The sequence below is a fragment of the Myotis daubentonii genome, chromosome 10 (genome assembly GCF_963259705.1).
Source record: "Myotis daubentonii chromosome 10, mMyoDau2.1, whole genome shotgun sequence".
Lineage (NCBI taxonomy): Eukaryota > Metazoa > Chordata > Mammalia > Chiroptera > Vespertilionidae > Myotis > Myotis daubentonii.
In genome coordinates, this window is record NC_081849.1 from 54,489,907 (window position 1) to 54,514,319 (window position 24,413).

General features: G+C 40.1%; 1 protein-coding gene across 1 annotated transcript; it reads left to right on the forward strand.

The window, feature by feature from the left end:
- Window positions 1-14: 14 nt before the first annotated feature.
- TMEM106B (transmembrane protein 106B) lies at window positions 15-24,073 on the forward strand. The gene is made up of 8 exons (XM_059712437.1): window positions 15-189; window positions 2,610-2,831; window positions 5,826-5,889; window positions 8,078-8,237; window positions 9,108-9,248; window positions 9,661-9,710; window positions 18,900-18,953; window positions 20,250-24,073. Exons 2-8 carry the CDS (start codon window positions 2,612-2,614, stop codon window positions 20,386-20,388), a joined length of 828 nt encoding a protein of 275 aa, XP_059568420.1. The 5' UTR covers window positions 15-189; window positions 2,610-2,611; the 3' UTR covers window positions 20,389-24,073.
- The last annotated feature ends 340 nt before the right edge of the window (window positions 24,074-24,413 follow it).

The following is a 24,413-nucleotide window of genomic DNA, read 5'->3' on the forward strand; positions in this document are numbered from 1 at the left end:
GCGCAGGCGCGGGCGCAGGTTGCAACAGGGTTCGCATCAGCTGATCCGTCCCCGCGCTGCTCCCGCCCCCTGACTCCGCGGCGACCCTGCTGCAGGCCAGTCGCTCCAGCCCAGCAGCCTGACCGCGCGCTCCGCGACCCTGTCCTCGGGCCCGTCCGCGCCGGAGCAGCTCGGGACTACGCGGCGCTGGTGAGCGACCCCGATGCGCGGCCGCAGGTCCCCTTCCAGAGCGGAAGGAGGGGAGACCGCGGGGAGCTGGGCCCGCCTGGCGACAGGGGCGGAGCGCTGGGCGGTGTGGATGGAGGGGCAGTGCCACCTCCGCCTCCTGCCCTGACCCCGACTCCTGCGGTGGGGACGCCAAGCCCTGGACGCGCTGGGTTGGTTCCTCCTTGTGAGGCCGCGGGTTTTGCCATTTTTGAGTTTTCTCGCACGGTTGACTGGGTCTTCGTGTTAACCTTTCCGGAGTAGACTGTCTGCTGGGTTTTGTTTTGTTTTGTTTGTGTAGCTTACGGAAGGGACTGGCTTCCTTGTTATCGCAGAAAGTTACGACCCATTTAAATGGGATGGACTGCTGTACTTTTCTCTCTCTCTCTTCATACCGAGTCTGAGTTCCATATTGGTTTTCAGTACATTAAACGGCTGCGATAAAACAAACAAACAACACTCTGAGCACACGGAAGAGAAGGGGGCTTAGAACCTCTCTGTATGCCAACCAGCCGCCAGGAATAAAAGTGCTTAAAAGTCAGAAGGGGTCCGAGGACAATTCAGTAAGAAGTGTGGATGCCCAGTACCCCACAAGGTCTGGTGTTTGTCCATTAGCCTGGAAACAAACACCTTTCTTTCTTTCGTTTTAATTTTATTGACTTCAGAGCGGAAGGGAGAGTGGGGGAGAGACAGAGAGAAACATCAGTATCAACGAGGAGAGAGAATCACCGATCGACTGCCTCCTGCACGCCGCACACTGGGGATAGAGCCTGCAACCGCGGAACCTTGACCTCCTGGTTCATAGGTTGAGCTGAGCCATGCCTGAGGCACGCAGGCAGGGCAAGCACACCTTTCTGAGGCCGACTCTTCAAGGCCACTGCTAATGAGGCCCAGAAGGCCACTGGTTTTGCCTTCTGTGTCTTTCTCTCCTGGGAAATACCTGTGCCTGGCAAGAATGGATTTGGCTGGGATTGAGTGTCATTGAAACAAATCAAGAGAAGATAATGCATTTTTGTAGAAGTCATAAGTTATGTTTTGGAACTTACACATAATAAAAATGGCTTTAAATTTATACTTAATTTTCCCCACATTATTTTTGACACTGTTATGCTAAAATTTTGAAATTGATGTTTTGTGGGGGTAAGTTATAGTCAATATTTTGGAATGTTCCTTTCATAATTTTAGCTCTGCCCACTGCTGAATGAGAGAAAAACATGTAGAATTTGGTTTTTGAGTTGTTTTTGTTGCAAGTGTCTAAGTGTTTAAAGCAAAGAACTGTGTGGATGAGAGGGATTGTAAATTTTATTTATCACAAAGGAGCATGAATTTTAAAAGATTGAAAAATACTACTTTTAATTTGCTTGGTGATACCTAATTGTTATCTGCCCAAAGAAACTTTTGCCTTTGGTGCTAATTGGTTTAAAGGTAGTATGTGTTTGTTTTTTATTCTAAGAAATGTGAAGCCCACATTACTTTTCAGAGGAAGTATAGACTTGTTAAATTATAATGTTGTTTGAAAGCCCATTCTCATCACAAGTCTATTTCATAACTAGGGGCCCAGTGCCCGAATTCATGCACTTGAAAGGAACTGTGGACCGCTAGGCTGCGGTGGGCACAGGGGCAGGTCTTGGCCCATCCTCCACACCCCCGCCCAGCCCCTCCACCATGGCCCCTGGTCCCCTGTCTGCTGGCAACTCCACTCCCGCTGCCGCCGCTCCCACATGCTGATGGCGCCGACCCCACTCGCACCCGCTGACAGTGTGGAGAGATTGGGGCCGTCGCCAGCAGCGGTTGTGAGTGGGCCGGCACCATCAGCAGGTGCAAGCAGTGGCTGCTACCCCGATCACCCAGGAGCAGGGGGAGGTGGAGAATCTCTGAGGGGAGATCGGGGCCAGCTGCTGCCGCTCACACCCACTGATGGTATCGAGCACCAGGCGGGACCACAGCACACGGGAGCAAAGAATTTTCAGTAACCACCAGAGGCTCACCCTGATGATAGCGATGGGCACCCTGCTTTGGTCTGGCGCCCTGCCTTGGTCTGGCCCCCACTCACCTGCTCCATAATCCCACCACGGCTAATGCCTGCCATGTTCCCCGCATGCCCCCTTGTGGTCAGCGCACATCATAGCAACTGGTTGTTCCGCCATTTGGTCTATTTGCATATTTGGGTTTTATATATATATAGATATTTTGATAGATAAACACTTTTGGACTCAAGTAAGTGGCTTCATTGTTTCAGACATTACTTTGATTAAATATAATTCTAATTCCCAAAGTAGTCTGTCTGAATGAACATTCCCCTGAAGTTTTCTAAATTAATTAGATTCGTATAAATGTTCCATACGGTTCTTGCGTATACATGTTTTGTGTGTGAAGTTTACTATAAGATTATTCTTTTTCTTTAGACATGGGAAAGTCTTTATCCCATTTGCCTTTGCATTCAAATAAAGAAGATGCTTACGGTGGAGTCGCATCAACTGAAAACATGAGGAATGGATTGGTTAGTAATGAAGTCCATAATGAAGATGGAAGAAGTGGAGATGTCTCTCAGTTTCCATATGTGGAATTTACAGGAAGAGATAGTGTCACCTGCCCCACTTGTCAAGGAACAGGAAGAATTCCTAGGGGTATGTGCCCTTTATTTTCCCTTTAAAGAATGATTTCAGCCCTGACTGGTTTGGCTCAGTGGATAGAGCATCGGCCTGCCGACTGAAAGGTCCCAGGTTAGATTCTGGTCAAGAGCATGTACCTTGGTTGCGGGCACATCCCCAGTAGGGGGTGTGCAGGAAGCAGCTGATCGATGCTTCTCTCTCATTGATGCTTCTAACTCTCTATCCCTCCCTTCCTTTCTGTAAAAAATCAATAAAATACATTTTTTTAAAAAAAGAATGATTTTAGGCATTGGCAAAAGAGGAACTGCATGAAGAGGGATAGCATATGATGATGAGTCAAATAGGAAAAAAAAATATCAGTTTGTGGAATATCATAGAAATCAGAAGGAAATAATTCCCGTGTGCTGTCTTCAGGCTATTTTAGGCGCAATGGCAACAATAGAAATAGTAAAAGTACGTTTGTGCTCTTCCACTGTCTGCTTGGTTAGAGTTGATGATGTGACTCTGGAGAAGCCAGGGGAAGGACAGAGTGGCAGTATAAGGTCTAGCAGAGTCTCTGATAAATGCCTTGGGTTGGGAAAAATTATATTTGAGTTGGCCTTTGAATGTGATGATTTTATCTTTGCAGTGATAGTGACTGAGAATAAAAGGACTATTTTCGTTGAAGGGATTAATGTACCGGACTAGGGGAGGGGAAGATTACCTAGATATGTTTTTGAGGTATGGCCAGTGGGCTTTTTTGGCAGCTGGAAGTGGATGGTGGGAAATCAAGGATGACTCCAAAGGTATATTTTGTCTGAGCAACTGGAAGAATGGACTAGTTATTAGGATAGGGAAAAGGTTTGAAGGTGTATGTCAGGAGAGAGCTCAGGAGCTCAGTTTTAGTTATGTATGTTTGGAGATGCATATTTGACATCTAAGTGGGTATGTGCAATAGGCAGTTATAATGAGGGCCTGGAATTCAAGTGCAACGTGTAGGCTGGAGTCATCAGTACACAGGTGATACTTAAATCTGAGATGGATGAGAGCGTTATAGGATAGTAAGAAGGTAGGAAAATTTTAGGACAAGTGAAATTGGGAAACTAAACAGATAATTAAACAGCAGTTTGCAGCCACCTAGTAAATCCTATCTTCCCTAAACAAGGACACTTAAGAGTAAATGGTTTGTACTTCTCCCCAACCAGAGGGTAAATAGTATAAATCATTCTACTCAGGGAGACAAATAACAGAAATCCAATTACTGCCATTTGCTAACCACACCCAAGGACAGACAGGTTAAGAGACTAAATCTCATTCTGGTACATCCACATAAAGCTAATGGGTATTCTGCTGATCCTCCCTTAAGGCCTCTCCTAAATGCCCACCCTTTAAAACCCCATGAAAACAAAGGTCCCAGCAGGCCATGCCATTCTCTTCCCCCACAGGCATGAATCTCCTAAACTCTAAGGGACCCCATGAGACTTGCAACCAGGGGAGCAATGGGCTGCAGCAATTTGTCCCAGGCTAACCCTGAACCTGTCTCCAAGGCCCCCTTTTCTCTTACTTCCCAGTGAGCCAAGGCAGCCTAGCCTAGGTTCTCCAGTTGCTTCTTCTATGCCCTTCCTTGTTTCTAAATGTGTTTTTGCTACCGTCAATAAAGTCTTGCTTGCTCTTCTGCACTTCGTCTCTTGATTGAAATCTTTCCTTTAAGAAGATAAGAACCAAGGTCTTGTAGTCTCACAGGTAACAAGAGCGCCAAGTTCAGCAGTATAGGGGGGAAAAGGAAGAAACCCTAGCACTGAACCCTCGAGCATTACATTTTGAGATCAGTTACTTGAGAAAGAATTAGCAGACACTGACAGAGCAGCTAGTGTAGAAGGAGGAAATCTGTATTTGGTGTCCTAGAAGGTAAATGTAGAACATATACCAAGGAGAAAAATTGATCAACTGTGTTAAATATTACTGATAGATCAATTAATGTGAGGACTGAGAACTTACCATTGGATTTGGTGATGTAAAGACCACTGGGGACCTGTAAAGTTTTGGTAGCCTGCAAAAGTATGTATATTGTGTGTAGAGTGGAATCAAGTACATAGGAGGAGCAGTTATATAGTGGGAAGATAGTTTTTGCTTTGAGTTTTACTGTGTAAAAAAGGAGTGAAGTGGTATAGCTGGAGGGGGCTGTGAGGTCAGGAGAGGGCTTTTTATAAGATGGAGTGAATAATATTTGCTAATGAGAATGATGCACAGAGAAAGCATTGATAATGCAGGAGCCAGGAGAATTAGACCTAGTGCAGAGGGCTACTCTTAGTAACAGAAGAGAAGTTAGAATGAGTGGACACGGCAGTAGATAGTTTAGATGGATGTGGTGGTGGGAGCTTGCGAAAGTTCTCTTCTGTTTGCTACATTCTGTGCTCAGAGTGAGTATGGGGAAGAAGATATTGGATGTTTCAAAAAAAGTTTAAGTTATGAAATGGTGGTCTTGGTATGTCAGGTTGGGAGTGTGAACTAAGGAAATTAGTATGATTGTTGGCATCATTAAGGGCTACTTGAGATTAGTGATCTAAAATCAGACCAGTAAGTATAGTTGGATGTTTTTCTCTCTCACATTTAACTGTGGCTATAGGCACAGTAGCTAAAGGGTTGGTTTTAACCAGGATTGTAGTTTAGCTAAATGAATACCAAGATGCAATATGTATATATACACAAAGAGACATATATACATAATAAATATATATTTATATGTGGGTGTGTTGGGGGTAGTGTAAATGAGGGGAGGATTATGGAGGGGTCAGGGAGGAATAATTGAAGCATTATGGAAAGCTTTGAAAGAGAATTTAACTTTGTTGCTTTAATGGCTAATACAAAGATCCAAGTTGGGTAATTTCTGGAGATTTTGAGAGCAGTTTACTAAAGGAATGTGATGAGAACCACATGGTATTTTGGTCTCTTCAAACCAGACTTTGTTGAGCAGTCACTGCATTTTTAATTAACCATGTTAATAAATTTTTAAACTTCTTTAACTCTTAGGGCAAGAAAACCAGCTGGTGGCATTGATTCCATATAGTGATCAGAGATTAAGGCCAAGAAGAACGTAAGTGATTATACTAGTAAGAAAGTGGCAAATTGTTTTGCTGTGGGGGTTTTGTTTTGTTTTTTGTTTTTTTTGTTGTTTTGTTTTGTTTTTTGCTTTTCAAATTATACTAATAAAAGGGTAATATGCTAATTAGACTGGGTTGACCGACATCTTCCCGTTGTCCTGCCTTCCTTCCGGACAAAGCCACAGTGGCGGGGGCCGAGGCAGAGGCAGCTAGGGTCAATTAGGCCAGCAGGGGAGAGCAGTTAGGGGCAATCAGGCCAGCAGGGGAGAGCAGTTAGGGGCAATCAGGCCAGCAGGGGAGAGCAGTTAGGGGCAATTAGGCCAGCAGGGGAGAGCAGTTAGGGGCAATCAGGCCAGCAGGGGAGGACAGTTAAGGGCAATCAGGCCAGCAGCGGGGAGCAGTTAGGGGCAATCAGGCCAGCAGGGGAGGACAGTTAAGGGCAATCAGGCCAGCAGCGGGGAGCAGTTAGGGGCGATCAGGCCAGCAGAGAAGGGCAGTTAGGGGTGATCAGGCCAGTAGGAGAGGGCAGTTAGGGGCAATCAGGCCAGCAGGGGAGGACAGTTAAGGGCAATCAGGCCAGCAGCGGGGAGCAGTTAGGGGCAATCAGGCCAGCAGAGAAGGGCAGTTAGGGGTGATCAGGCCAGTAGGAGAGGGCAGTTAGGGGCAATCAGGCCGGCAGGGGAGGGCAGTTAGGAGCAATTAGCCTGGCAGGCAGAGGTGTTAGGGGCCATTAGGCCAGCAGGCAGGCGAGCAGTTAGGAGCCAGCAGTCCCGGATTGCAAGAGGGATGTCCGACTGCCAGTTTCCCTCAAGGATTGGGCCTAAACCAGCAGTCAGACATCCCCCAAGAGGTCACAGATTGGAGAGGGTGCAAGCTGTGCTGAGGGACCCAACCCCCCGTGCATGAATTTCATGCACCAGGCCTCTACTATATAATAGTTACTCTGGTTAACACTATTAAAAGGGAAAAATGCTATCAGGTTGTTAAGTAATGCTCTCATATGCTTTTGTGTCATCAAAAAAAAAAAAAGAAAAGATTCCTGGTTGGGGTAAGGTCTTGAAAGCAGCATAGTATCTGAATCTTCTCAAATCCATTTATTAAAACAGACAAACTTAAAATAATAGTAAGAAACACACATAGAGAAAACATGTTTATTTTTTAAAAATGGGTGTTCCCACTAGCCACAGGATAAAAATGGGTATTCAAACCTTGATGACAGCAAAGACTTAACATGTTGAGCAGCTGTGTGGAAATTGTGAATGGAAGCAAATAGAGAGTTCCTAAGAGTCCTAATGCCACTGATACCCAAAGCAAATACCTATAAGAAGGGGATCCCACTCAGAGGACTTCCAGCAAATACCTTTGAGAATAACCTGTTAAAATGGGAGTGCTCCTCATGCTCCAGCATGGAGAGAGTGTGAAAAAGGCCACAGGAATCCAGCAAGGGACCATGAAAAGATTAGAGAGAACTGGGCCATCCTAAGCCTTCAAAGACCTGAGGGAAACTGGATAAAAACTCTTACAAAAAGGACAAGCACATCCTAAGAAGAACCTGCTGGGGGTAGAATCCAGTTTGCACAGGGCAAGAATATGGATAAAGGGGAGAAAAGATTCAGCACCTAGGGAAATACTCTCAAAACTATAGAAGTGGATATTCATACTGGCCATCTTTTAATACCTTTTATAACAACAGAGAATGGCTATAAACTTGAGGTGAAATTGATAAGCCGTGTTGATATCACATTGTTTTAAGAGCGTCAGAGGTGGTTATTGATAAGTAGTCACTTTAGGGAAACACAGTGGCAAAATTCACTTGTGAAAATTCTGCTTTAGGGAATTCAGGAGGAAGTCCTGAAATCTATATTTTTAAAGCTCCCTGTCTTGATTTTAATGTGCAGCCCAGTTTGGGAATCACTGCAGTGATGTTATATCTGTAATAAGCCTGAAATCCCAGTCTCCAATAAGGTAAACACCAGTACATCTTATAAAGAGAACATTTCAGCACTTAGTAGACTCAGACCCAAGCCTACTCAATACTTTTATAATGTAAAAAGTTGATAAAATACATCTTATACAGCTAGCATAATAGGGGGGAAATTCAAGTTGAAAATATCCTCTCTAAATGTTTCATTGTGTAATTTTTGGTGGACATATATTTAAATACTCCATTTTCTTTTTCAGAAAACTGTATGTGATGGCTTCTGTGTTTGTCTGTCTGCTGATTTCTGGATTGGCTGTGTTTTTCCTTTTCCCTCGCTCTATCGACGTGAAATACATTGGTGTCAAATCAGCATACGTCGGTTATGATGATGAAAAGCGTACAATATATTTAAATATCACAGTAAGTAAAAACTTATATTAATAATAGATTACTTCATTCCTTTATGATGTTAATTAGAACCTTTGTCCTTGTTGAGAGGTTAAATGTGAAGCTCGCTGGTCAGTTTGCTTTCTGTGTGTCTACAGTATTGACCTTCTCTCATTTCTGGTTCTGCTGAAAGTGTTGAATAATAAATACGGTCAATTGTGTATGCACAATCATTTAGCATTTGAAAATGCCTTTAGGAGGATAAATGAATTAAACAATTAATTGCTACCAAAAAATATATTTATAATCTGTTTATTTTTCAACATTTGTTTCTGAATTTGAGACAGTTGTGAATTAGAATAAAAAAAGTTGAACCTTGTGTTACCTAAGTATAGAAGTGGTGCACCTTTATCTTTTTTCCAACCAAACAGACTTACTCCTTTTCCATTTTTTCTCCATGGTGACCTGGTAGAAATTTCTATTTGTTTATAAGCTAAAATACCAATTTCTTTTAAACAAAATTTATTTAAAGTACTGCTATATGGCCATATTTGTATTTATTAGAATAAGAAATAACTTTATTAACATTTAGTAAACATTTAGATGAAATTTAAAAATTATTTTTATTGAATTTTTGCTAATGCCACAAATACCTTTTCTAACATTCTAGGCCTATACCATTTCTGGGTCTTTTATTTTTACATTATTGTAGCATATTCAATACATTGGACTCACATAAAACCAAAGAATTGGTTCATTTGATATTCTTTGACATTTTTGTTAAAACTTTTATTCTAATAATGAAGCATGGCACAACTAAAGTCATTTTTATTAGTTTGAATACATCTTCCTTTTGCTTATTTTCAGATAACTTACACATTTTCTGCCTCCTTTCTTTTGCAGAACACACTAAATATAACAAACAATAACTATTATGCTGTTGAAGTTGAAAACATCACTGCACAAGTTCAGTTTTCAAAAACAGTTATTGGAAAGTCACGTTTAAACAACATAACAAACATTGGTCCACTGGATATGAGACAGGTAAGCTTCAGTCATGAAATATTTTGAATAAGTTAAAGGAGTCTCAGCTTTACTGTACTACCTTGAGGGAGGTGGGGTTTTCCTCAAAAACTTGACTTTGAAATATGCCCCGTCTATAATAATAAAAGCGTATTAAGCTAATTAGACCGGACAGCCGAACAACCTTCCAGATGTCCTTCTGGATGACCTTCTGGATAAAGCTGGGGCTGCTAGGGCCGAGGCAAGCTGCTCTGGCTACGAAGGCCGGGCCCCTTGCACGAATTTTGTGCATCGGGCCTCTAGTGAATATATGAGAGTAAATCAGACTCATAAAGGGAGAGATTTCTGAACTCTTTGAAGTTATGGAATGTATCTGAAATGTTTGATTATTGATCCTATTCTCTCTGTTTATTTTTATTTTTTTGCCTTTCAGATTGATTACACAGTACCAACTATCATAGCAGAGGAAATGAGTTACATGTAGTAAGTTCTGACTTTTATTTTCTCTCGTTAAATTATAAAATATGAAGTAAATATGTATATATTTTATCTCCCATAATCTTAGCAGTCACAAGACCACATTTTGGAATGTTCCTTCTGGCTTCTGCTCATCTCTATTTTTCTCTTCTCCCTTTTCAACATACATGACATTTATGGCAATACCTGATTTTTTTTTTCATAATTAAGATCATATATACCATGTCACTTTATGTTTATTATTTTAAAATCATATTCTCCTATATTCTATTATTTGTTGATGTTTTATTATAGGAAGATTAATAATGCTAATACAGTCAAGCCTCATTTCTCAAATGTCTCTCATCTCGAACAATTCTGTTCTCAACCCAGTTCACAGAAAAAAAAAAAAATCTGGGTCAAAATGAACCAAACTTTGGTTTCAATGTTTATGCTGATACCTTGCCAGGGTCCAACCCCAGCAGGTCCAGGGGTTCCCAAAGGCATAGACGGAGTCGACGAAGAAGGAATGACACGGAGACAGCGTTCAGTTGATCAGCAGCCTAGCCAGGATCTCCAGCCAAGTTCTGGTCTGGATCTCCAGCGAAGTTCTGGTCTGGATCTCCAGCGAAGTTCTGTGTCCATGTTCTCTTGCTAGGTTCTCCAGGTTCTCCATCCAGGTTCTGCAGCCATGTTCCCTCGCTAGGTTCTCCAGCCAGGTTCAGTCACCAGGTTCTAGCCAGGTTCTCTTGCCAATTTCTGTAGTCAGGTTCAGTCCAGGATCTTTTGCCATGTTCTCTCCAGCGAAGTTCTTCTGTCTCTAGAGAACGTTCTGTGTAGGTTCTGTGCCTAAGTTCTGTCTCTCTTGGTTCTGTGTTCTAAGTTCTGTGTCTTTCTGTCTTGTTACATCTGTATTTATACCAGTTGATTCAATCCTATCAAGCTCTATTACAAAGGTTAGGGCGTTTCTTATCTCCATTCCAGGGAGTAAAGATTATGTAGCTTAAGCATGATTGTTCGTAGTGATTAATTACCCGCCTGGCACTTAGTTGAGGGGTTTTATTCCCTTCCTAACTTCAGGGGAAAATCCCTACCTGGGGAAACAACCTTTCTCAGAGAGGAGACCTTGGTTAAAACACATAGTGCCAAGAAGGTGAGCAAACATTTTAAGAACAGTATGCCATATATGCCAGGTCCTTTGAAACAGCAAGGATGGACTGGCTCCCGGCAATACCTCAGCATGACAAAAAGTCTCTCTCAGGCAACTGGGAGAGAATGCTTTTTTTTGCTGGCTAAATCAACCATTAGTACAATTTTAACACATTGTTTGCCGGTAGTTTTTATCGCGTGCTAACAGGTGGCGTGGGCCATTTTTGCTAATTTTTTGCGCAAATGGCAACGTTCAGTAAAATTACGATAACTTTAGTTTACGTATTTATATGTTACCCGCATTCTACCGCTAGTCTATAAAAACCGTATCCCGCATCTATAAAATACGTGTCCCACGCTCTACTACCAGTCAACGTAAAACGTATAAATACGTTTCCTGCATACAATGTGTTAAAACATAAAAAGGTCCTCAAAAGTGCTAATGGCCATAGCAGGTTTGGCTCAGTGGATAGAACGTTGGCCTGTGGACTGAAGAGTTCCTGATTCCATTCCGGTCAAGAGCACATGCCTGGGAGGCAGGCTCAATCCCAGTAGAGGCCGTGCAAATCAATGGTGTTTCCATCCCTCTCCCTATTTAAAATCAATAAAAACATTAGGAAAGGGTCAGAGCGTGCAGGAGAGGTCAACGGGGGAAATGGAGACATATGTCATACTTTCAACAATAAAGAATTTAAATTTAAAAAATTAAAATAATAAAATATATAATGACATTGATATTTTAGGAAAAGAAGGTAAAGTTCTTTAAAAAAATGGGGAAAATAAAAAGAGTGCTAGTGTTGCTAACGGTGTGAAAGAAACAATGATTACAGGCTATTGAAGAGGTAGAAAAACTGCTGTTGATTTGGATAAATGAAAAGCCATTAGCCAGTGATAGCATCTCAGAGGCAGTGATATATGAACAAGCAAAGACACTGCATGCTGACCTGAATGACACCCCTGGACCAAGTGCTGAAAGTGATTCCTTAAAAGCTAGTAAGGGGTGGTTTGATAAATTTAAGAAATAAAGTGTTTATTTTAGATTAAACAGTACATTAGACATGTACTCTATGTAAGAAAGGTTAAAATGGAATCATTTGGGGGTCTGGAATGGATTAATTCAATTTACATTATTTCTACTAGGAAAAAATGATTTGGGTTTTCAAACAAATCGCTTGTGGAACAAATTAAGTTCAAACCGATGTTCCACTGTAATGTGTAATGCTCTGTTGTTTTGATGTTCTAAAGCTTATAAATTGGTTCTAAATGATTATTAATTCTTGCTAAGTAAAACAGTGATAAATTTTTATCCTCTATCAGCCTGATATAAAATTTCTGAACTACAAACTGATTAGTGAAATTTCAAAAGGTGAAAAGTAAAAGTAGGGAGAGAGACAAAATGGCAGCAGAATAGGCAGATGTGTCCCGAGCCTTGTCATGGAGCAGATTGAGGGAGCAACTAAATCGAATAACATCCACCCTGAATTGGCAAAGTGAACACAGCTGGTGAGACAATTCGCAGCCGGAAAGGGCAGAGGGCGCCTAGAGAACGGTAAAATCAGGGATCTGAGCTGGAGAGGCGGGAGACCTCCAAGCCCGGAGGGTCGGAAGGAAACCGTAGGGCACCAAGGCCGTGTCCCTTTGGACAGGTGTAACATCTTTCTTCTTATCCACTCATCCTCTTTCGACTTCATCTGTACTGAACTGGTTTATCTGTTTGTTCAGTGGTGTTTTCTCCCCATATATATTTTTTTCCTTTTTCTTCTTATTCTTTTTCTTTTCTCTGTTACGATTTTTTCTCTCCTTGATACCATTTGTGCTCTCTTTTCTCTCCCCCAATTCTCTTTTCTCTGGTGGTCACTAATAGTGGGGTTATCAGTGTTGTGAGTACATTCGTGTTTTGTTGCCTTTGTGTTGGGTTTTGTGTCTTGCATTTTCTCCTATTTGGTCAATGTGGTAGAGAGCAAGCCACATAACCAGACACCCAGAGAGGAGACTCCATTCACGAACAGGTCGATAACACTCCAGATACAACTACAGAGGGCAAGAAGATGGCGTCAATGAGGGAGAGAGTGTGAGTGAGTGAGGGAACAAAAGGGGTGTCTGTGTGTGTGTATGTGAGTGAGGGGCAGTTGGACTCTGCAGGACTGTTGCAAACAGTCCCGGGTGGCTGGCTCTACTGCAGAGGCCGTGCCTTCTTGAAGGGGAGAGCTGCTGTGATTGGGAACCCAGCCTCACCTCCACCCAGGGTGCCCTCAGACACCACCCAGGGTCTACAGCCACCCCCACCAAGGACCTGCTGCCTCAGCTGTGGTCCTATGGTCACCGAGACTTCAGCCACCCTGGCCACGGGCTCCTGTGAGTTGTGAGGCGCACTCCCCTCTGGCCAGTCCAATGCTCTGGCCTCGGGCACCACAACTACACTAGTAGCAGCCTTGCAAGTATCCCGCCCCCATCTAAGGAGCAGCAGCATGTGAGCAGCCCACCCTTGTCTGAGGAGCAGCAGCAGCATGAGCATCCCGCTGCCGTCCAAGGAGCAGCAGCCACGTGAGCAGCCTGCCCCCACCAGCCAGAGGAGCCACCACTGCTGCGAGCATCTGCGCAAGCAGCACACAGCAGAGGAGCCACTGCCAACTGAGGAGTAGCTACTGCCATGACAGCCCAAGGAGAAGCTGCCACCCAAGGAGCTTCAACAACCCGAGGAGCAGCCCCCGCATGACTCGACACCTAGATACTTCAGTGAGAATGGGAAAACAAAGAAACCCCCAAAGGAAAGGAGGAATTGCAAAAAAGGAGCTAAGTGAAACGGAAGCATGCAATATGTCAGACAAAGAATTCAGCATAAAGGTTATACAGTTCATAAACCAGATGGATGAAAAAAATAAACAACTTATGTAAGAATCAAGAGGAAATAAAGAGTGATATAGCTGCAATAAAAAAAACACTATGGAAAGTTTCAACAGTAGACTAGGAGAAGTGGAGGACCGAATTGGCAAATTAGAAGACGGAAGCAAAACACACCCAAACTGAACTTCAATTGGAGAAAAATATTGAAAAACAGGAGGAGAGCCTAAGGGAGCTTTGGGACAACATGAAAAGAAGCAACATACGAATAATAGGAATATCATAACAACAGAAAGAGGAACAATGGTTAGAAAACCTTTTTGAAGAAATAATGTCAGAAAAGTTCCCTGATTTGGGGAAGAAAAAAGTCACACAAGCACAGAGAATCCCAAGTGAGATGAATCTAAAAAGACCCACACCAAGACACATCGTAATTATGATGGCAAACATTCAGGACAAAGAGAGAATCTTAAAGGCTGCAAGAGAGAAACAGAAAGTTACATAAAAGGGATCTCCCATTAGATTATCAAGTGATTTCTCAACAGAAATCTTAGCAAATCGGATTCAGCAGTACATCAGAAAGATCATACACCATGACCAAGTAGGATTTGTCCCGGGGATGAAAGGATAGTACAATATCCGCAAATCAATAAACACGATACATCACATAAACAATTGAGAGATAAAAATCACATGGTCATATCAATTGATGCAGAAAAAGCATTTGACAAAATCCAACACCCATTTTTGATAAAAACCCTCAGCGAAGTGGGAATAGAGGGATCATACCTCAACATAATAAAAGCCATATATGACAAACCCACAGCCAGCATCATACTCAGTGGACAAAAATTAACACCATTTCCCCTAAGAACAGGAATAAGACAGGGATGCCCACTTTCACCACTCCTGTTCCACATAGTACTGGAAGTGCTAGCCATAACAATTAGACAAGAAGAAGGAATAAAGGGTTTCCAAATTGGAAAAGAAGATGTAAAACTGTCATTCGCAGATGACATGACACTGTACATACAAAATCCTAGATTCCATCAAAAACTATTAGACTTAATAAATGAATTCAGCTATGTAGCAGGATACAAAATTAACGTCCAGAAACCTATGGCATTTTTGTACACCAATAGTGAACTTACGGAAAGCGAGATTTAAAAAAACAATCCTATTTACCATTGCACCAAACAAATTAAGATACCTAGGAATAAACTTAACTAAAGAGGTAAAAGACTTGTACTCGGAGAACTTCAGGACACTGAAAAAAGAGATAGAGGAAGATGTAAACAGATGGAAGAACAGACTGTGTTCATGGAATGGTAGAATCAGCATCATTAAAATGTTCATACTATTCAAAGCAATTTATAGATTCAGTGCACTCCCCATTAAAATACCAATGGCATATTTCATAGACCAAGAATGTACTCTTCAAAAATTCATCTGGAATAAAAAAAAGACCCCAAATAGCTGCAGCAACTTGAGAAAGAAGAACAAAGTAGGATGTTTCTCAATACCAGATATCAAGCTATATTACAGAGCCACTGTTCTCAAAACTGCCTGGTACTGGCACAAGAACAGACATAGACCAATAGAATAGAATAGAATAGAATAGAGAACCCAGAAACCACTATGCTCAATATTTTACAAAGGATGCAAAGAGCACACAATGGAGTCAAGACAGTCTCTTCAACAAAAGGTGTTCGGAAAATTGGACAGATACATGCAAAAAAAAAAATGAAACTAGACCACCAACTTACACCATACACAGAAATAAACTCAAAATGGATAAAGGACTTAAGTGTAAGACAGGAAACCATAAAAATCTTAGAGGAATCCATAGGCAGCAAAATCTCAGGCATATGCCAAAGCATTATCTTCACCAATACAGCTCCTAGGGCAATGGAAACTAAAAAGAAAATAAACAAATACGACTATATCAAAATAAAAAGCTTCTGCACAACAAAGGAAACGATCAACAAAACAACAAGAAAGCCCACTGCATGGGAGAATATATTTGCCAATGTTATCTCCGATAAGGGTTTAATCTCCAAAATTTATAGGGAACTCATACAACTTAAAAAAAGGAAGATAACAACCTAATAAAAAAAATGGTCAACAGACCTAAATAGATACTTATCGAAAGAGGACATACAGAAGGCCAAGAGACATGTGAAAACATGCTCAAAGTCACTAATCATCCGAGAGATGCAAATCAAAACAACAATGTGGTGCCATCTCACACCTGTCAGAATGGCTGTCATCAACAAATGACAAGTGCTGGTGAGGATGTGGAGAAAAAGGAACCCTCATGGAGAAAAGGAACTGCTGGTGGGGATGCAGACTGGTGCAGCCACTGTGGAGAACAGTATGGAGTTTCCTCAAAAAACTAAAAATGGAAGGAGAACCAAGATGGCGGCATAGGTTAACGCCGAAGTTTGCTGCTTTGAACAACTACTTCAAAAGTAAAACTAAAAGACGGAAGGGACATCACCCAGAACCACAGGAACGCTGGCTGAGTGGAAGTCCTACAACTAGGAGGAAAGAGAAACGCATACGGACACTCAGAGGAGGCGCAGTGCTGAAGTCAAATTCTGAGGTGCGGAGTGCGCGGAGCGGGCTGGCGGCGGAGGGCGCGGTTGTTGTTTTCAATCGGGAGGGAGTCGCAGACTCTGAGCTCCAGATACAGGCGAGTCTTTAGGGACCCAGACTCAAACGGCAGAAGCGGGACTGTCTGGCTTCGGTCAGAGCGAGTGCAGCTTTCTCTCCGAGCTTTGCAGCGGGTGCTGGGACTCAGAGAGGCAGAGCCCCTGGGGACAGGACTGAGAGCCGCCATAACTGCTCTCTCCAGCCCACCCTGTTGATCCTGTGCGACCCGCCCCGCCCAAGCCCTGCACAGAGGCATTTGCCGGATAGCCTCAGGCAAAGGCTAGATTAGCACCTCCCTAGAGGACAGAAGTTCTCTCACTGCTGACACAGCTGATTCTCATAGCCACTTGGCCTGGAGGTCAAACCCTCCCTGGAATTAGCTACAACAATCAAGATTTATCTATAAGACTGCGAACAAAGACCACTAGGGGGTGCACCAAGGAAGCATAACAAAATGCGGAGACAAAGAAACAGGACAAAATTGTCAATGGAAGAAATAGAGTTCAGAACCACACTTTTAAGGTCTCTCAAGAACTGTTTAGAAGCTGCCGATAAACTTAATGAGATCTACACGAAAACTAATAAGACCCTCGATCTTATATTGGGGAACCAACTAGAAATTAAGCACACACAGACTGAAATAACGAATATTATACAGACGCCCGACAGCAGACCAGAAGAGCGCAAGAATCAAGTCAATGATTTGAAATGCGAGGAAGCAAAAAACATCCAACCGGAAAAGCAAAATGAAAAAAGAATCCAAAAATGCGAGGATAGTGTAAGGAGCCTCTGGGACAGCTTCAAGCGTACCAACATCAGAATTATAGGGGTGCCAGAAGATGAGAGAGACCAAGATATTGAAAACCTATTTGAAGAAATAATGACAGAAAACTTCCCCCACCTGGTGAAAGAAATGGACTTACAGGTCCAAGAAGCGCGGAGAACCCCAAACAAAAGGAATCCAAAGAGGACCACACCAAGACACATCATAATTAAAATGCCAAGAGCAAAAGATAAAGAGAGAATCTTAAAAACAGCAAGAGAAAGAAACTCAGTTACCTACAAGGGAATACCCATACGACTGTCAGCTGATTTCTCAACAGAAACTTTGCAGGCCAGAAGGGAGTGGCAAGAAATATTCAAAGTGATGAATACCAAGAACCTACAACCAAGATTACTTTATCCAGCAAAGCTATCATTCAGAATTGAAGGTCAGATAAAGAGCTTCACAGATAAGGAAAAGCTAAAGGAGTTCATCACCACCAAACCAGGATTATATGAAATGCTGAAAGGTATCCTTTAAGAAGAGGAAGAGGAAGAAAAAGGTAAAGATACAAATTATGAACAACAAATATGTATCTATCAACAAGTGAAGCTAAGAGTCAAGTGAATAAATAATCTGATGAACAGAAAAAAAAAACAAAAAACTAAAAATGGAACTCCCATTTGACTCAGGAATCCCACTTCTAGGACTACATCCCAAGAAACCAGAAATACCAATCAGAAAGGATATCACCCCTATGTTCATAGCAGCACAATTTACAGTAGCTAAGATTTGGAAACAGCTTAAGTGCCCATCAGCAGATGAGTGGATTAAAAACCTGTGGTACATCTACACAATGGAATACTACGCTGCTGTAAAACAGAAAAGAACTCCTACCATTTGCAACAGCATGGATGGACCTGGAGAGCATTATGCTAAACAAAATAAGTCAGTCGGAGAAAGATAAATATCACATGATCTCACTCATTTGTGGAATGTAATGAACAACATAAACTGATTAACAGAAACAGATCCAGAGACAGAAAAGCATCGAACAGACCGTCAAACCTCAGAGGGAAGGTAGAGGAGGGTGAAGGTAAAGGGGAGAGATCAACCAAAAAACTTGTTGTATGCATGCATATAAGCCTAACCAATGGACACCGACACCAGGGGAGTGAGGGCATGAGTGGGGGCAATGGGAGGATAAGCACACATATGTAATACCTTAATCGATAAAAAAAATAATTATTTTTAAAAAGTAAATGTAAGTTGCCCTGGCCAAAGTGGTTCAGTTGGTTGAGCGTCATCCGTGCACTCATCACCTGTTCCATTCGCAGTCAGGGTACATACCCAGTTTTCAGATTTGATCCTGGTCTGGGAGGCAACCAATTGTTGTTTCTCACATCAATGTTTCTCTCTCTTTCCCTCTCTCTCTCTCTCTCTCTCTCTCGCTCTCGCTCTCGCTCTTGCTCTTGCTCTCGCTCTTGCTCTCGCTCTCGCTCTCTCTGGCTCTCCTTCTCTCTCCCTTCCTCTCTCTCTTAAATCAATAAAAACATTTTAAAAAGTGAAAGTAAGTTGTGGCCAATGTTAAAACAGCTCTACAACTGCTATAGTAAGAAAGCATATTTGTTTATAGAATAAGAAGGCATGAAAATATTAATCATTATATGAGATAGAGGAAATGATCAACCAATACTGCTTATTATATCTTAATAGTATCACTTAGCTTTAACATAGGAAGAATTGTAATTAAACTTTTACATTTATGTCATAGGTATCATGTGTTCACATTGTTTTCTCTTTAACAGTGACTTCTGTACACTGCCGTCCATCAAAGTGCATAACATAGTTCTCATGATGCAGTGAGTATGAATTTTTTGAAAGAGACATTTCTTTGTTTAAATTTCAGATTCATAACATTGGCTTAGAGCAGCGATTTTCTACTGGTGTACTCTGAAGATTTTTAAAGCATGCAATACCTGACTAGTCAGGGACACTGACCTCTTTTCTCTTAGATTGTCAAATACAAAAAAATGACAACAGTCAACACAATATAGCCTTCTAGTGTGAATGCCCTGTCACGATCCATAAGTATATAGGTCACATAATAGAGTTGCATCTCATTGGTCATGTTGCATAATAAGTTTGCATCTGACTTACTTTGAAACAAAAAGGGTAGGTAATCACTATTATTTTATTTATTTGTAAATCAAAAATATACCCTTTTTTTGATCAGCAAATAAGTTTTTGGTCTGTTTCAGAATTTTAGTAATTAGATTATGTGTGCCTTGAATTGAACAGGGTTGAAAATCACTGACTTGGAGCATACGCAGCATTTTTACAATGCCATCTCATTTGGGTGTTATGTCTTACAAGAGTGCTCTGATGTCAAATAACTATTATCCCATGTTACAAATGAGGAGATGGGAGCTCAAGAAGTATTAGTACAGGATCACATGCTGCTGAATAGTGAACCTGGACCTTGCAAGACCTCAGGGAAATGTCAGGGGTTGGGACAGAGGGGAGGACTGAACTTAGCATCCAATTCCTTGCTCTCTTTGGTAAATGATCATTAGTGTTAGTGAGGAGAAATAATGTTACTGGTTTGTATATTGGGTGTTACCCTAAGCCAGTGGTCGGCAAAATGCGGCTCGCAAGCCACATGCGGCTCTTTGGCCCCTTGAGTGTGGCCACGAAGTTTCAATCGCACTGTACGTGCGCGCCCACACGTGGTATTTTGTGGAAGAGCCACACTCAAGGGGCCGCAGTTTGCCGACCACTGCCCTAAGCTGTTAAAACATTGTAGGTTATAGGTTTGGAATTTGGGCCATGAGCCTAACATTTGATGAACCCTTTTTCTATAACTGTATGATTTTTAATAACATAATGAACTTATGCTATATTTTTAACTAAAGATAGGTGTTTTGAAAAAAAATACATTTGTTGTATATAATTATTTGGATAGCGCTTGCTCAGCCAGCATTTCTGTTGTCTGTTGGGAAAATATTCCCTAAGAGACCCATGTCCAGACTATGAAGCTATCATCAGTCAAATAATCTCTCTCTGGAGAGAATTTTAATGTATAAAAGTATTCTCAATTGAGAACACTTTTTTATATGTAACTATTCAATGCTTCCCCGCATTTATTTTATTTTTAGAGTCACTGTGACAACAACATACTTTGGACACTCTGAACAGATATCCCAGGAGAGGTACCAGTACGTCGACTGTGGAAGGAACACGACTTATCAGCTGGGGCAGTCTGAGTACCTGAATGTCCTTCAGCCACAACAGTGAAAGCTGGACGAGATGCTGCTAGAGAAGAAGAAACAGTATTGATTTTTTTTTTTAATCCTCACCTGAGGATATTTTTCTATTGATTTTTAGAGAGAGTCGGAGCAGGAGAGACACAGAGAAACATCCATGTTTAGAGAGACATGGGGTCGGGGATTGAGCCTGCAACTGAGGTATGTGCCCTTGACCGACACTCCGTCTACTGAGCCAAACTGGCCAGGGCCCTATTGATATCTTTTAAACTCTGAAGGATGAGGGACTTACTTTGATAGGGGATCATACATTGAACAACCTAAATTTTACACTACTCTGTATTTACACTATTCTATACAGCTAAAAGTATGTGGACTTGCAAGTCTCTGTAGCTCTCTACTCCCAAGTACATGATATTGGTACCAGGATCTTTACTTAAATCTAAGGTTACTGACTGGTTTTCTCTTCCCCCTACCCCTTCACCCCCACTCCCCAAAGGTGGAAACTGAGACTCCCTACAGTAAAATAAATATTTAAGGTTCATAGCTCCAATCACTACTGAAAACATAAGTTTGGTGATTAACATAATTCAAGAAACTTTATTTCTGAAAGTTTTTATAGACTTATTATTGGTAGCTTATTCTTTATGAAAGACTTTTAAGGAATAACCTTTTTTCCTGTTTTCTAATTCCCATTGCTACAAGGAAGTATTTCATCTATATGGTATTGTATTTCATCTTTTAGCTAAACATTTTTAGTTTTTCATTTGTTGAAATTCTACTCATTTGCATTTTTTGTCCATCTTATTTCAAGCCAGTGCTTGAATAACACTTACAAATAAACCAAAATAATCTTTGCAAAATTCTATACCTAAAATTTTTAAAGTCTCTAAATGTTTCACTTGTCTTTTCATTTTAATTATAATTTTGTGAAATTTTGGTATAATCTTCAAACATAATTAATGTATAATATTGTAAATAAACTGCATGGCTTTTATACAGCTTTAATGTCAAATGATACAAATTCAAAAGAAAGTAAGATATTCATAAAAATAAAATAGGAAATGAAATTCAGAAACCTATAGAATGTGGATATATTTCCATTTACATATTAGGTTAGGCATAAAATAAATTTTAAATAAAATATTTTGATGCTCCATTTTTTTAATATTGCTTTTCATACTAAAAATTGTGAAGACACTTTTCATAACTATTAGGTACCCAAATTATCAATTTTATGGATGCTTTGAGGTAGAAATTTCTTTGGTTAAAATTATCCAAGAAATCCTGTCATTGAATGAAAGTGGCTATATCAAAATAAAATCTATATTATGCTTTTAAATATTTAATCACTTTGCACATAACATGGATATCATGCCTCTAGCAGTTACATTTTTAAGGTTTTCTACTTTTGGTTTGAATTTTATTTAAAATTGTTTTCAACTGTAAATTATTGACTTATTCACTTTGTTGTTTATGCTTTCAATACCACTTACCAACTGGGCTTTTTGCCTTTTTACTTACTAAGGTCTAAGTACCTTTTAAATACATACCACTGAGTGTAGGGGCTGACTATGCTATTCAAAAAAAGGGGGAGGGGGTGGCTTGATTAGTATCTTTCTGTTGCCTCCTTACAGGAATAAGGCTCCCCTGGCCACCTCCCCCAAAATGTCTAACTTAAGTCTGAAACATAATTATTAAACAGTCTGACTCAATTCTGAAACATGTTGTATTAAATTATTTCTATTAATAACTCAATACTGAATTTATTATTTACTTATTAATAATTATTATGAAGCCCTCCTTTCTAACTAAGCTTCCCTTAATTTATTGCTAATTTAATCCAGTGTTACTGCTAAAATCAGCTCTTCACATTTATTATGGAATTCTGGTCAAACCCAATCTTTTAAGTTTTTTCCTTAGTTTTTGACTACTCCCATTCTTGAAATCCCACACTTCTCTAGTGTATTAATTCTATTTATATTTTTCAAATCATTGTCATTTCATTTTCCCTCATTCTCTTCTGACATCTTTTAATGAGTATTATCTAGACCCTGAGTCTTTCACCTCATAATTTCTACTCCTGTGACTTCAACAATGCAATCATTTATATCAGATCTTCCAAATCTGTTTCCACATGCCTGATCGATTACCCATCTAGTTTCCCATGTAGCTAGTGACTTAGAGATACTAATATTTCAGTGACTATGTCTAAAACCAAACAATGTTTTACAAAATCTTACTTTTTGTTTTGTTCTCATCTTGTCCTCATATCCTGTTTCCTTCAAAATCACATTCATTTCTTCAGAATCATCTTCTACAAAAATCAATCCTAATTTATTTTCTTGCTTTGTATCTTTTAACCTTGGAAAATTATATAGTGTAAATTAAATGGATTTTTTTGTTGATTTGTGATTCTAAAATTCCTTTGGATTCATAGTATCTAATGAAGAGGCGGGAAAGTGAGGGAACATTTGCTTTTTATTAATTTAGTTTTGAATATTTTTTTTCTCTTTAAAAACTTATTATACCTACTTTCTGTGAGTTTAAGTCAGAAAAAAAAAAAAACCTAGAATAATTTAAAGTAAGTATTTTTTAAAAAGGTAGTGGAGAAATAAAGATCACCTATGACTACTTTCAGAGTGGATTAAGTAACTACCAGAATAAGCCTAAAACAGCTGGCTATAAATTAATATTAATAACACTACAGAAACACATTCTGGTAAGGCCGAATTATAGTCATTTTTTAAAAATCTGGGAAGAATAAATGAGGCTTATCTTTTCTTAGGTCATTGTCTGATTTAGTTTCTTACATGGTAATAGGATAGGTATCAGTGCATTGTTTTAAAACTGCTCTCAGACCTTATCCAAAGGACATGGTAAAGATATTATAATTTTTTTTCTGATAATTCCAAGGATAACTTTCTCTTAAATTACACTTTTAATAGCCTGGCCATTCTAACAAGGTATAATACTATAACAAGCCCGTGTGTGTTGATATCACATGTATATAGCACTGTGTCCTTTTCAGAGTACTTTCATATATTTTTCTTAGGTGATTTACCATAGCCCTGTGAGTTAGACAAAAGAGGGTAGGATCCTCCTCTTTTGAAATAGGAAGGAGAGGCATGGAGAAATTGAAGGACATGCTGAACTTAACATATTTAGTAAATACTTTGACTGGGCCAGACCTAGTTTTTCTGTCTCCTATATCTGTGCTCTGTCATTTAATATATCCATTGGAAATGTCATTGACTCAGGTTAGTATGATCAAAAATTAGAGGGACTGTTCACATGCTTAATAGTCACACTCGAAATAATATTGTGGACTATGGTTTAGGTAACTTAAGTTAGTACCTGGAATATTTTAAATGAGAAATTAACACCAATAAAATATTTTGGACCATAATCTATAGCTTAATGTTTTTGTAAAATTTAGTACTTGATCATTCCAATAAAGATATGACATGTCATCAGAATAGACTATTCATAAATAATAGAGATTTTTTGAGATTTGAAATATGAACAGTATGAAAATTAATTAGATCCCAGACAAATTACTTGAAATTGCTAAAATGGTTACTATATAATACATAACATGTAAATGACTTTTAATTTGTGTACAGTTTTTCTATGCCTTTTTTGTTTAGGTCAGTGAGTTAATTTTTTCTAAAAATTCATGACAAAATAAAATTCAAAAAAGAAAATAAAATTCACTTCAGATTTTCTGAATTGTAGTTTGAAAATGACACAGTGCAGTGTTAAAATGTATAGGAAATGACTGCCAAAACACAATAAAAGTAACCTAGGAGACTTCAAATGTTAGTCTAATGAGCCCTTTGTGGTTCTTAGCCTTATTATTATTGCAATATAATTCTGGATATTTCATTGGAGGGCATGTCCCCAACTGTCTCCCACGCTATTTTTTCTTTTTGAGAGTTCTTAATTCTTTAAATAATGATTACATCGTATTTAAGAATATAATTTGTTAGGTACTTAACCTTTAAGTCACTGCTAGGTATAGCTAGTATTTATTGTTACTTCCTGTGTCACATA